The 15,011-nt window shown below is 39.2% G+C and overlaps 1 protein-coding gene across 5 annotated transcripts in view; it reads left to right on the top strand.

The window, feature by feature from the left end:
• The window catches only part of ELP6 (elongator protein 6), a 74,443-nt gene extending 60,856 nt beyond the window's left edge, over positions 1 to 13,587 (top strand). For all 5 annotated transcript variants that reach the window (XM_089158576.1, XM_089158574.1, XM_089158575.1 and 2 more), the window contains one exon: positions 13,088 to 13,587. In XM_089158576.1, the coding sequence (XP_089014702.1) occupies positions 13,088 to 13,210 (123 nt within the window). In that variant the 3' untranslated portion in view covers positions 13,211 to 13,587. The remainder of the gene's footprint in view (positions 1 to 13,087) is intronic.
• The last annotated feature ends 1,424 nt before the right edge of the window (positions 13,588 to 15,011 follow it).

Genomic DNA, 15,011 nt, shown 5'->3' with positions numbered 1-15,011 from the left:
AGACTCAGTTGGGGGCACTTCTTCTGGCTTATTTTCAAGGAGGCCTTCCTCCACCACATCAGGAAAAGGCGTGAAAGGGGGAAGTCCTTCTTGGAATGGATCTTTAGAGGTTAAGGGGCCCAGAGCAACAATTGTAGGAGGAGCCATCCAGCTAAACATTGGCATGTTTAGCCTCAGGCAGGTGTTGGCATTGAAGGGAAATGGATTGAACTGTTTGAGCATCTCTACAGGCAGCTTCTCAACTAGAAATGAGAAGGCTGTGTCAAGGCCTTGCTCAAAACCTAACATGGCTACCTTGATGATTTCATCCTTGTATTCTTGAGAAGCCTTTAAGTTCCCCATAACCCTGTCCTCAACTTTGCTGGCGTTCTCCTTAAGATCAGTAACTTGGTGATTGAGTCTTCGAAGTTCATCTTTGAGAGATTTCTTCTCAGAGCCCAACCTCAAGTTTTGTGCAATCAGGAATGCATTATCATTCTGGAGCTTGACCACCTCTTGCTCTAGACCCTCTACCTCCTCCGCTTTTTTGGCCAGATCAGCTTGGACCTTAACCTTCTCCTTGGTAGCAGCATCCTTGGGCTTAAGGGCTTCCTTCTCCCCTTTCCTGGCCTCCTCCTTTCCCTTTTTATGATATCTGGAGTTGGCTACAACCTCACCCAACTTTTTCTTTGCCACCTCTAGCTCACTACTAGCTCCCTCCAGTCTTGCAGTTGCCTCAACTTGGCGACAGTTGGATTTCAATGCTCCAAACCCAGAAACTAAGTGGGCTTATGTTATGCCATATTTTCTTAAACCAACGAATCGGGATGGACCATTCAGTTTGGTGCAAATTGTTTTGATTTCAACCCAATTTGAAGAGCGTGGGAAAACTAGTGGGGCATATTCTTGTTGTCAAGTGACTTCTCATAAAGGCCACCATTGCAACGGTGCCATGTGGACATAGGGACATGATGGTATGGGTGTTTAAAAGATATCTTTTGAGATGTTACTTCTCGGAAGAGGTAACAGGGAGATGGAGGACAACTGGAGTTTGGCTAAAGACGCATCAAAGCATTAAATTCGGCATTTAATGCCTCTACTCCACTACCCTAAGTACTTAACATTCATCATAAGGATACTAATCCATCCTAATCTCCTTGGGACTGCTTCCTGATGACCTGTCAGGTGTTTGCAAGTGAACTCGTCAAATCAAGGGGTTACATGGGTTTGGATTCTTGATAATATTTGGAGCCAAGTGTATCAAGCTCTTAGCTTCTCCACGAAGATTTGGACTTTGTCTTCTCCAACAAGTTTGGCGTCACGTTCAATCCAGGCCCTTTATTTGGTATATGCTAATCTAAGGAGAGGAGAGAGTCTTCTCTAGGGGTGTGATATGAAACCTTAGTATAAAGGCCAAGGATTAAAGAAAGAAGGTAAGCCAGAATTATCAGAACATTAACTTTCTGCAACCATCCAAGGAATCAAGAATCCTTGAAGCTTTAACTCCTCACTAAGAGGGAATGTGTTATCCGAAATCTGACTAGATCGTCCAAAGTGGCTTCCCGTCCACAGAGGCGGCCCACTCTTGCGGTTCTTCTTGTTTGCACGTAATTGGTTTGGAGCTGACTCAGGATATCTTTGAACCAACCCAGGAGCTGAGCAGATTCAGGACTAACAACACCGATACTCACTTATGTTGTATTCATATAAAGGGTAATCAAAACTCAGGTAATGTTGGGAGTGGTGTAGACATCATTGGCATTCTTCAACCTCTGAAAGGTTTCTTTTGCCACTAGTATCCTCTCTTTTTCTTTCTCCCCTTTTTTTTTTTTTTTAAGAATGAGGAGAAATTCATTAGAAGTCTCTAAGTGCAGTTACAGTTACATATGTCATCTAGGTTCGTACTTCCATTATAGCTTCTTGCAGCCTTACTAGCTATATTAATAAGATTATCTAGTAGTGCGGGGATTTGAAGTTACAAAAGGGGGTATTATGAGATGATGTTATTATTTCTACCAAAACCAGAGTTGGCTCCAAAGGCCATGCACCATGTGTATGTTTGGGTAGTAGTTCGATCAGCTCCCCACAATTGCACTAGATTTCCTTGGTGTGTAGGTTGAGTAATTGAGCTTGGTCTAACCATCCCAAACCGCTAGGAGTACGGCTTCCTAACAGTTGGCATTTTTCATTATCTCTGCCTTAATAAACTGAACTTTTCTTTTCCCAACAATTTCCACACTCCACCCTGTGTTGCTCATGCATTCATTAGATTTCCCTGCATATAATAAGACGCGAGTGAAATATGTTTATGTCATGCAGTGGGTTACATAGGCAAGACTACACTGTTAGTTTCATTATCTAAGCTCGTGCATCTCTAACTTCCTCTCTCTTAGATATATCTACATTAAGCATGCTCATTCAATTGCTAATATTATGTAACAACTTCTTGAAAACCAAAGAGTTTCTTTCTAGCCACAGGAAATAGTAGGTTATGATTAAAACTGAAAGAACCACCGTTTTGTTTTGTTATCTAGTCTATGAGTAGAAAGGAGTTACACAGATACAACATTGATTCTTGGGATAACTTTTTTGTTCACGGTCCTAGCTGTTCTGCTGTCCAAATTCTCTTGGTCCATTCACATAATAAGAAAACATGCCAAAGATTCTCTCCATTATCTCCGCAAAATTCACATATAGGATGCATCTCCGTCCATTTGGGTAAAGTAGATTTAACTGGTTACCCTGCATTCAAGAGATGCCAAAAGAAGAATCCAAATTTAGGATGTAACGGTAAATTCCAGAGGCAATTCCACCACTGCTTGAATTCAGTAGAAAGATTGCGGAGTTTTTCTTTCACCAATGCTTGTCCCGCAAGTTTGGTTGAGAACTCGCCAATGGTTGATATTAAGGAAAGCCATCTATCAAGAGATTGGTTAAGAGATAAAATAGATAGAAATGAACTGGGATTGGTAAGAGCTGAGAGATACTCCCTGTTCATATTGACATTTTGTGACATTTGTGCCATTGTTGTTTCAGGTGCCTAGATTTCTGCATCTTGATTTTCTTTGTGGACACTCATGGTACTTGACACCATGGATCGAACCAGAAGGAGGTCTTTCCTGTTACCCACCTGTCTACGTACCATGCTCTCGAGAGTTGGGAATGGGATAATGCTGCAAATGCTTTTCCATGGCCAAAATCCATTCTTTTTTCTTGCTTTTGGAAAGAAAAATGAGAGTTGGGAAAATACTTGGCCTTTATGGATTTCACCCACTGAATATGGGGCTCATTAATCATCCCCCGCCCTTGCTTCAGGAGGAGAGCACTGTTGACATCTTCCATTTTCTTAAACCCAAGTCCTCCTAGACATTTTAGACGGCAGCATCGGTCCCAAGAGATTAGAGTTAACTGCTTACTCTTATTGGGATTCCCTAGCCAGAATCTTTGGCACATGGAATCAATTTGCCTGCATAAAGTCTTTGGAAAGCTAAAGCAATGCATATGGTACAAAGACAGAGGTTGTAGTACAGATTTGATGCGAACTTCTCTTCTAGCAAAGGAGAGGGAGGAGGCTTTCCATGAAGCAAATCGGCTTGTGATCTTTTTCAAAGAAAAATTAAGCTTTTTATTTTTATTTTTTATCTCGCCTTCCCTTGGAGAAGATTGGTTCCAAGGTAAACCGAGTTTTTTTTTTTTTTTTTTTTCATTTCAGAGATTCCCAGAATTGACATGATTTGGGTTTTTGTCAAATGGTTCAGGTTTCTGCTAAACATAGTTTAGAGCATGGTTTTCTTGAGCGTCTTTTTTAGAGGAGCGACTACCTTACTGTAGTTTTGAATAGACTTCTGGTGATATCATGTTAGGCAAAGAAATCCCCACATACCCCTTGCAATCCTCTCCTTTTTAGGCTTAGGCCAGCTTGCCATTACAGAAATGTTACAAGGATCCATAGCCACCTGCAACAGTTATCATAGTTGTCACAGCTTCTAGATGTCAAGGCGTGCCAGGGTGAATAAAAACTAAGGCATTGCCTAGGCAAACAGAGCAACACTAAACATGCCAAGAATTGTCATGCTTTCACCGATATGACTGGAGCACAATAAGGACTATTGCTGGGTCTTATGGTGTCAATTGAAAGCATTTCAGACACCCCGTTTCTCTCTCTCTCTCACTCTCTCTCTCTCTTGAAGGTAGGGGTGACAATACGCCTTTGTGCAAACTAGTTAAGAACCTGGCTTGAGAGGCATTCAGTGATCATGTAGCTGGTTGGGAGGTAAGCATTAAGCTTCAGCAAACACATCACTGAAATTGTCAAGGAACTGTTTCAGTGATCCAGAAGTGGATCCCTCTACTTGTTGAGTGGAAGCCGCGATGGAGCAAAGTTGTAACAAAACCCTGTTCATAGGATCAGCCACAACCTTATCTTTTCCAATGGTTTTCCCTTTAAGGTTGATTAGGTTGCCATTTAGTTCAAAAGTGATAATGAAGTTGGTGAAGTCCCAAGTAATAGGCCCCAAAATTGCAACCACTCAATGCTTGATACTGCCTCATAACCATGGAACTTTATTTCGGCGAATTTCGCGGAAATATCGGCGAAATTCGCCCATATCGTCAATGGGCGAAATAAAAAATGGACCGAAACCGAGATTTCAACTTTTTGCCGACGATTTTCCGGCGATACCACGATTTTCTAGCGAAACTTCAAGATTTCGCTGGAAAATCGTCGGCAAAACTTCATCTTCATCGCTGACGGATCGATGAAAGCTTACGAATCCATAGCCTTTAGACCTTCCGGTGTTCTTATCTGTGATGATAACAGCTTCAAGAATATCTCCAAACTGTTCAAAATATTTCCTCATTTCTTCAGTTTGGGTCTCCCAAGCTAAACCCCCAACGAACACCTTCGTATAAGTTGTGTCACCAAACGGAGACCTGTATTGTGTGTAAGCCATCGCCCGTCGCTGAAAACGAACGAACATCGCTGCCGGATCGTTGAAGGTGAAGAAGAAGAAGAAAGAAAGAGAGAACTTTCTCTGAACGATGGAGAGACTGACGATGGAGGTTTGAGATGGCGATGGAGAGACTAAGAAGAGGTTGGTTGCCGGAGATGGCGACGGTGATGGCGGTTTGAGATGGGTTTCCGCACTCTGCCTGCGAGAAGAAATGAGAAAAAAAACGCAATTAATGAAGAGTTCTGTATGTGTTTGCTTCATTCTTACATTAATGGATAATTAATAATACTTTTATAACTTGTACAATACATCTCAGAAGTCAGAACAATAAATGCAGGTTTTGGTTTTAGCGAAATTCAAACTGCAGTGTTTTTGAATAAAGCTTTTAATGGCAGCGAAATCTCGCCGATTTTTCGCCATATCACCCGGTTCGCTGGGTAGCAAACCGGGCGAAATTATCGAAACTTCGTTCCATGCTCATAACCACCCAATCTCCACAGATTTAATACACAAATAGAAACTCAATTGAACAACAACATTTAATACACATACTAGGGCTTGAAAATTTTTGACCTAAGGTAACGATGACCTCTGATGGCTGGCTGCTTTGGAGAGAGCCTCTTTTTTGTCAATTTCAAACTCAAGAAATTGTGTAATTTGCCCTAGTGTATCAAAACAATGATTGCCATATGATGCTACCTCTCTGTGACATGCATTGTCTCATGTCCCAACCATGGTATGAAAACTCTCTGAAATTTCATGAGATTGAGTATCTCGGGGTCACTAAGATAAGATACAACTATGAAATGATGTTGCCATTGACTAAAACTTGGATTTCGATGAGGTCTCATAAATTCCAGTGAAATCTCAGTGAAATTTCAAGAATTTTGGGGGGTTTTGTACTTGTAAATTGTATTAACATTTGATTACTTCTGGAATGTTTTGCTTATGTTTTATGTGTTTGTCATGCACATTTTAATGAAGTTTCAATGTTTTCTTGATTTTCAATTGAATTGCTTCTCATTTATGTTAATTTGTACTTCAACCAAGCATGTGAGAATCAAGTAGACCAGTTTGTATTATGTTTTAGTAAATAATAACTTTAGAAATGTGTTTGGTGGCCTTAAAATAGAATGTCTACCAAAAACAATGTCAAAATCGGATTTTTATTTACAGCTGCTGTTGCTGGCAGCAACTGACGGTTGAGATGCATCCATGTCATCAAACTTACATTTAATGGTCCAGATTAAAAGCTGAAAAGTATTCTATATAAATATAAATTACCTTTTTGCATTTTAAGGGCTTTAGAGTTTTTAAATTTACAAACTCAGTCCCCGGCAATAGCCGAATCCAAACCCAGTTGAAAGATTGATTCTCGTGGTCGGAAAATCTGCCACCACTGATACCCCGGCAACATTCAACTGATCGCATATCTAACGGTTTACGATGTCACCATGTAGCTTGTAACCGACGATGCATAAGATCATGACGGCCGGCCGTCTTCCCAACGATTTCTTAGCTGTCGTTGCTTGTTCCTTCTTGCTATTCGGCAATGGCGAAGTCAAGTAAGAAAAGAAGAAGAAAAAAAGCTTATAATTAAAACACCAATAGTTATTCTTTTTTGCTTCATCTTCGTTGGAGGAGAAGTGGAGAACCTAGAAGGAGAGGGCTTCACGTTCTTGATCTACTTCGTTTCATAACCTTCTCCCAGACCCAGAGAGTCTTGAGAGAACTCTTTCTTTAAAAATCTCTGAGACAGAAAGTTAAATCTCTGAGACAGTGTCAGGGAAGAAGAAGGTTCCAACTTCCAAGTAAAGCAACCATGGTGTCGAAGGATGCAATAGAGAAGATGCAAGGTCGCCAGAATTACCGGAATCTTTGGCACAGGGATCTCATAATGTTGTTGGGGTATCAGTGCCGGCGGATTTTCCAACCGCGAGAATCAATCTTTCAACTGGGTTTGGATTCGGCTATTACCAGGGATTGAGTTTGTAAATTTAAAAACTCTGAAACCCTTAAAATGCAAAAAGAAATTTATATTTATATATAATACTTTTCAGTTTTAATCTGGACCATTAAATGTAAGTTTGATGACATGGATGAATCTCAACCGTCAGCTGCTGCCAGCAGCAGCAGCTGCAAATAAAAATTCGTCAAAATCAGCCTTAAAACCCACCATAACCATCAATCGGAGCCTGGCTCAATCTTGTACTAGCTTTCACCAAAACTTTAGCCCAAACATCTTTGTCCTCTAGATTGGGTTATTTTTCTTCATTGCTTCACATTGCTTAATTGAGCAGTCTCTTACATTTGTAAACCAGTATGAAACATTTGTAGCAATTATAATACAAACCACTGGCCCTTGTTATTGGATTTTGGTGGCCATCATATGTTAACAGACAACAGGGAAGCCCCACTCGACAAATCTTTGATTGTTCTGTATAAACTTATGCTGCTCAATGGATGGGTGGAACACCTCTGTGACATAGTTTAGCCTCAAATAATCTAATTGCTAAGCCAATGGCATCCGCATGGGGTGATGGTTGTGAAGCCGATGCATCAGCCTTGATGGTGTCTTGAAGGCTGCTTTCAAAAGAACTAATTTGTTCACTCAGAGGGAGGTACCCCACCTTTGACAATATTTTGCAAACTTAGCCTGGTAACTCCAACATTGGCTTGGTTGCTGCAGTTTGGCCAATTCACTGGAAAAATATCCTGGAATAGTGCAGGACCAACAAAGCCGTCCACGTGTTGTCTCCTCCACTTTGCTTGTACAGTTGGTACATATTCTTGTATCTCCTTTAGGTGGAAGGATCTCAAGTCCCTCTGTTTATCGAGGTGAATTTACTAACAGAGAGCAGATATTTTGTAATTTTAGGGACATGAAGAATGTCATTTGTTAGAAAATAAACTTTAATGAACCAAAACAGTGCAGCGACAAGAAGAATTGATAAGTAGAAAAGAGAAGAAGAAAGAAAAAGAATGATAGAAATCACAAAAGCGTGCAATTCTAGCTTTGCACTCCCAGAATCATAGCCTCTTATTTATAGATATCAATAGTCTAGATTACAACTTGAGAAGCAAGCCATCTTGCCCTCTAAAAAAGGAAATGAAGAGTACGACTTATGGACATAATTTTCTAGTCTTCTAATTCCTAAAATCTGTCTAAAATAGAAAGTAATAAAAAATGAAAGTTCTGAAATTAGTAACTAACATAAAATAGAAACTATGCTTTGTTGAAACTCCCAAAACTTGTGTAGCAAGATTCCTACATTAGAAATAGAAAGTAGAGTTGCATATCTAAAAAGGAAACAAACATCATTGGCATAATACTGTTCACGTTAACATTCAGATGAACAGTAAAATAGTCCACAGTCCCTGCGTATACTTCAACATCATATAAATGAGAAGAATGAGTTGGGGTGGAAAGAATAGAATGTCTAGTGTGTGTTTTTGCCAAACCTTCACCGTTACCAACTTTAACTTGGTCAGATCCACTGTAGAGAGTTCTAGTATGTAAATTGTCCAGTGAAGAAGCAGGCCTGACTAAGGGTACCACGCTGCATCTGACAAAAGGGGTTGCTAGCAAGCTTGTAGGAGATCCATGACTAGTGGCCTTTGAAAATTCGATTATACTTGTCGTAGCAGTTGAGAGCAGATTGATTGCCACGTTGACACATCCGACAAAGAGTAGAGGCTCCTTGATGAGTAGGGTTAGGCAGGAAGCGTCCATGGCCACATCCATGGCTATCAAGGTACTTGCGGCTATGACCAGAAGAGTAATTGTAAGCGGCCTATGGTTGAGAGGAAGGTGGTTTGGCTGCTATGTTTGCTTCAGCCAATGGAAGATCCAAAATAGGAGAATGCTACTCTTTGAGAATTTCTCGACTAAAAAGAGGACCAATGAAGTCATCAAGGCTAAGAGGATTAGTACAAGTTGTGATTGAGGTCGCAAAAGATTCATATTCAGTGCCAAGGCCACATAGAATGGTCATAATAGTGTATGCAACAAAAACAGGGTGAGAAGCAGTAGCTAAATTTGCAACAATTTCTCTGACCTTTTGAAGATAGCCAACCATGGAGGAGGAGCCCTTTTTAATTTGCATTAGCTGACATTTGAGCTGCATAATTCGTGCTTGAGAGTGGGAAGCATAGGTGCGTTCAAGAGGGAGCCTTGTTGCTCGAGAAATGGATAAACCAGCAATATGAGCCATGGATTGCGCAATGAGAGAAGAAATAACCCAACTTAGAATGAGCTGATCCTATCATTTCTAGAGGGCGTGTTCTGGATTTGTAGGCGATGGGGATGGAAAGCTCCCATGAACATACCCTAAAAGTCGTGAGCAAGAAGTAAAGGCATGAACTGTGCACACCATTGGAGAAAATTGGTGCTGTCCAGTTTAATGGGAAGATGCCGTGATTGAGGGATAGATGAGAGAAGTCACAGAAGAAGAGGACGTGGTGGTAGACATGATGCCTTACAATTTTCCTTTTTTCTTCTTCTTCTTCTATCCTCCCCCCCCCCCCCCAACAGGAACCGCACCAAGGAGGCAAGTGTCTACGTGTGTCCCCCCCCCCCCCCCCAACAATTTGCAGTAATTGCACCAATCTGAGTGAGGGAGAAGAAAAGAAGAGAATTTAGATGAACAATGTGATCCAAAGATGAAGAGAGAAGAAGAACGTTGTTGTGCACTTCTTCTATTTTGGTTTTTTATTTTTTTGGATGATGGTCAAAGACACGATGATGCTACGGAATAGAAAATATTGTATTGGCCGTTAGTTGTATGTGAGCTAGTGTCACATCCACCCAACCGGTACCCTATCTGGCATACCCGAATGTGTGATCCACAGCCCCAAAGATCAGTATCAAGAAAATCAACCTCCCACATTTACAATAATATAATCATAAACAAGGCAAAATCAATGTTAACTATATTAACTGAGAGATCAAGATAAGATTCAAAGAATACATAATATAATCAGAGTGCGAAAAATGATACCAATAGAATAAATAAAATGTAGAGTGTAGTGGAAAATCACTCTATAGTAGCAGCGGAAAAGTATATCAAAACTAAAAAGAAAGATTACAACCTATTCCCAAAATAAAAGGAAAAGAAAAGAAGTAATTAAAATCCAAACTAATTTTTCTTCAAGTCTAAAGAGAACACTTCTAAAAGTAAAGGTCTCTATATCCAAATTACATTATACTAGCACATGAGTACGACTAATCATGATACGCTCCTCCGTCACCATGATAGTCTTCACCGTTGTAATCATCGTAGCTAGCACCTTGGGTGTAGTATGAGTCATCCGGGGCAATCTCATATACTGATCCATCATAATCATCAACACCTGCAGATAGATCTAACAAAATTGTAAAAAGGAGTGAGTTCAAAAGAAATCAGCAAATCAGTCATTCCACAATAACCCAATAAAGCATGATAGCAAAACATACAGGATGCAATATGATATAAAATAGACATGCAAGTATGATTCTAACTCTGTGTATGCTGGTCTCTATTGGTAGACATGCCTTAAGTCATAGCACCACACTCCTCTGGGTAGGTCTCAAATCACTCTCTCTCAACCATCTCGGTATGTTGGGTTCTTCAGTGGTAATTGGGTCTTGCATCCCTCTCGGACATTCCATGGCTGGGGTTTAGGTCACCGTTCTCTCACATTACCATTGGTTTGAGTATTGGTGTATGTCAAGGTTAAACTTAGCCTAATGCAAGTCTTCTACTTAGTTATATCAACTTAGAGTCAGATACTTCCATTCCTTGCCTCTCGCGATCCTTTTCGGTATCATTCTCACTAGAGTCAGCGTGTCCTATGGCTACAACCAACTCAAACTACGGATTCATCAACCCTATTGGTCATTCACAAATAGTAAACGAGAAGCTTTCATGTTCCCTCACAGGTTGGTTACCCGTCTTGAGCGCCCATTAGCCCAAGTCTACTACTGCAACCCTACCAATGTATGACCCCATAATGTGATTCATGTCTTCTCACGGGTTGGTTATCGATCTTGAGCGCCCACAAACCCCATTGCTGCCATGGGTTACTCGGTCTCAATATCCTTCCGAACCGAGTCTGATATAATAGGGACATCCTAGCCAAACACTGCTAGACAAGCCCTAGGTATGTCAACCAATAATCTGGGAAAGAGTTAAGGGGCATCATTGGAAAGCGTCCTATACCACCTCCACTGATGTCCAAAGAAAGAAATGTCAAAAGGACATTTTCCATTCCCCAATTATACTTAAGCAATCACATTCCCAATCAGTCATTCACAAACACAACTGATGAATCAATACATTGGGAAATAACCATTCCTACATTATCAAAATAATAAAAGAATTACATGAACAAGACCTACTGTAATTACAATACTTACAGCAGTAATATAATTATATGAAAATTATAAGAACAGCAGTATGATCATGCAATCTGAATTCAAACACAAGTAATCATGCATTTTAGGTTATTAGAAAATCAACCGTCCTTAACCTTAATTAGCTTCGAAGAATTCCGGAGGAACAAAGAGGATAGGTCCAAGGTTAGCAAATAAACCCTATATAAGCATAGTTCAATCATTAGAAACTAACCCTCAAAGATTGGAAGTCAAACGGATCAAAAAAGACAACAAAAACAACTCATCCTTGTGGGCTGATCGGGCTGGCAGGCAGCTGAGCAGTCGACCTGTGCAACAAAGTATGGGAAGAAAAACCCAATTTTGATCCGAAACTCAACTTCCGGGATTCGAAACACTCCGAAAATTTAAGGGAAACTCTAGAACAGTAGTCTAAGACTATCTAGCATAGATTAGGCATCAACAATTATCAAAATGATAGAATTCTAAATTAATCAAAACTAGGTTTTCAAAGAAAACAATCTTGAATTATACAGAGAGGTTAGAGAGAACGAGAATTCACTCTAGAAAGAAAGGAATAATAGATTTTAGATAGAAATAAATATAGGAATGAATCTAGCATGCTTTAGAATTCAAAAACATTGAAAGATCATACATCTACGAAAATCTCATAAGATCTCATCCTAAAATCAGGTGTGTAGATCACAGAAGCATTGGAGTGAATGGAAATTCACTCACAACAATAGAGATTAAGGAAAAGGTATTTGTAATGATACAAAACCATCTCCATAATCACGGAGATAAGAAGAGATCAAAAGAAGAATAGATCAATGAAAGATTATGAGTGATTACTAACCTTAATGAAGAAAATTCGCCGAAAAGCTTGAGAATTCGCAAAGGATCTTCCACAACTCGAAAGAATAGGCTTGAGAGAGGCTTCCCACGTTGGGGTTGAAAACCACATAATTCCATTAAATAGAGCATAAAAAACCCTAGAAATCAGAATTTCACGCATAAGCCCCTGTGACTGTGGGCTGACTGGATGGGTCAATTGGCCCAATCAACCCAGGCTGACAACAAGCCCAAATCAGGGAAATGAAGCTCCAAACCTCAAGATTTTTGATGGGGCTTCTCCCAACTCAACAAGCAACTCACCTAGCATTGAGGGACCCTTCAAACCTTGTCCAACTAGGCCTCAAGTCCATCAATTAAGCTCTTCATCTTCAAGGTGCAGTTTCTTCTCCAACTTTGACAAGGTTTGCAAGTATGGAACTCCATCATCAATCTTTATGGGTTCTTGATTAAACACCATGTCTTCCATTGAGATGACCCATAATTGTCTTCTACCTTCACTTCGGGTCTTCGGACCTACAAACAAATGGGTTTCCGAGTTAGGGTTTGGGCTAGATTTCACAGCTAGACCAAATTTATTTTTAGTGTTTGTATTAAAGAGTTGAGAGTATGAATAATACAAGAAAATAATGATTTGAGTGTAACTACGGTTACACAATCAAGATGGATTGCAAGTCAAGGTTTTGCCTTTTTGAGTTTGAGTTTGAGTTTTAGTGGGATCTTGATAATGTCTGTGAAGATGAAGTTTGAGTAGAACTCTGATCATCCTTTACACAATTGACTATGAAATTGATAGAGATTGTTATGGATTGTGGTTGATCATGTTCATGGTCTTTTTTAGGATAAGGTGTGGTATTTAGGTATAATTCTAATCATACTCTATTTCTTTTGTTCTTTGATGATTAATCGGTACTGGTTTTCTTTGTTGCAGTTGACGGTTACTAACAAGGGACTTATTGATGAGAATGGGAGTTTAGAGAACAGAATATGTAATCTTCATTTCAACATCAAGGAAAATGGTGTTGAGTACTTCTATCCAGGTAGTCGTTCCTGAGAAGGCTTTTTGAAGCCATGGATTCTTCCTCCTGCGTGGAAGTTGATTTATTCTTATGATCAGGTGCTTTGATTGTAAATTGATGTTATAATTTTCTCATCGTCTTTTTCTCTTTTTCTCTTTTTAAATTTTTTTTTATTTATATAGAATATTGAAACCTGTTCAATCTTCTGTTGCCCTTGCTCCTTCCCGGCAGTAAACAGAAAGCAGTGTTTTGGCTTTTGTGTACATTTACAGGCTTGGAATAGATCCCCGTTTGTCTGACTGGTTAGATTACAACATTAGATTCTTAGAATTTGGGATTGTAAACGAAAGCAGTTCCTTTGAATCATCACACTGTACGTGAACTGATACGAGGCCTTCACATAAAATATACCACGTGGACTTCCTTTTTTTTGTGGGGGGTGTGGTCAAAGAGAAAAGAGGGTGGGTGTTGTGGGGAATATTACATTTTTTTTTTTTGGGGGTAATGGGGAATATTACATATATCTAAGGAGAATTGAATCCTTGATCTCTACATTAAGAGGTGTTGAGTGAGCTAAACGTGATTTTAGTGAAATATGGATGAGAGATGGAATGATTCTCTCCATATTATTGAAAGATCCAAGTGGATATTGAAGGATACCCTACCCTTGATATCACACCATCTTCATTGCATATTCAAGTGGAAGACTCACCTCTGAATATTAATAAGGTAGATTCCCCCCCCACCATAGCATATTCAATAAAGTAAGGTGATAGAACGAGAGATCATAGAGAGGTAGATTGAAACAGAGTGCTAACAAAGTAAAGTTAGTGCCTTCCTTAGAAGGTTCAAAAGCATGCATTCAAAAATACACACACAGAATTCTTACCAAGATTAAAAGCATCTTATGATACAATACAATACTAGTCTATTAGATACAACTGATACGATACAATATAGATACATATTCAACCTAATGTACTGGGACCTAATACTATTACACATTGTAAATTGATTACACCGGCCTATCAATGAGTTCATGCTAATTAGTTATAATTGTACTACGCAAGTACGGTTGAGATAACTCCTAGGATTGAATTCTTTTTGATGAAACAAGATATTTATTAATAAAATGTATGTTCTTATAGGCGTCTATAAATTAATCTCAAATTTATCTTGAAATCATTGACCCATTCTCAACGGAGATACTTATCTTAGACCCATCAACTTTATAATGAAAAAAATATAATCATTAATTATAATATGTTTTCACTCGACTCATTGTTCTTTATTTATTTGGTAATGCAACGATCGAAGGAGAAAATTTGAAAATTTGAAGTTAAACAAATGGTATTAGACCAACCCAAAAAAAGAGAAATTGGTATTAGACAACAGTCCATACCATAGATTTGGTCTTCAGTGTTTCTCAGCCAAAAAAATGCTAGGGAAATTATCTTCTCTTGTCTCTGCTTGAGCGGATGCCTATATGGCACTGGATTCGCTCCTCTCATAACAATTTTAATAAATTTCTTTTAAGATGGATTCGAAGTTTTGAAATTTTTGAATGGTTTAAATACAAGCTATGTCTTCTGAGAACAGACAAATTGATGGATTAATTGTTGCCAAACAACGCAGGAAAATATTATATCAAGCTTGCAAGCATGGCAGAGCCACGTTGGGACCAGAGGGGGCCAAGCCCCCCGGATTTTTTTAAATTATAAATATCCTTGTTTTATCTAATGGTTATCATTAAATCCCTAGTTTTAAGGAATAAAACGTTAAATTCTAATTAAAAACTAACTTAAAAACTAACTCATGAATCCATGAATTTCTCCT

The sequence above is a fragment of the Hakea prostrata genome, chromosome 6 (genome assembly GCF_041222555.1).
Source record: "Hakea prostrata isolate BN-2017 chromosome 6, UWA_Hpros_2, whole genome shotgun sequence".
In the NCBI taxonomy this organism is placed as follows: domain Eukaryota; kingdom Viridiplantae; phylum Streptophyta; class Magnoliopsida; order Proteales; family Proteaceae; genus Hakea; species Hakea prostrata.
The sequence above is the reverse complement of the archived record's forward strand: the minus strand, read 5'-3'. Positions and strand labels throughout refer to the sequence as shown.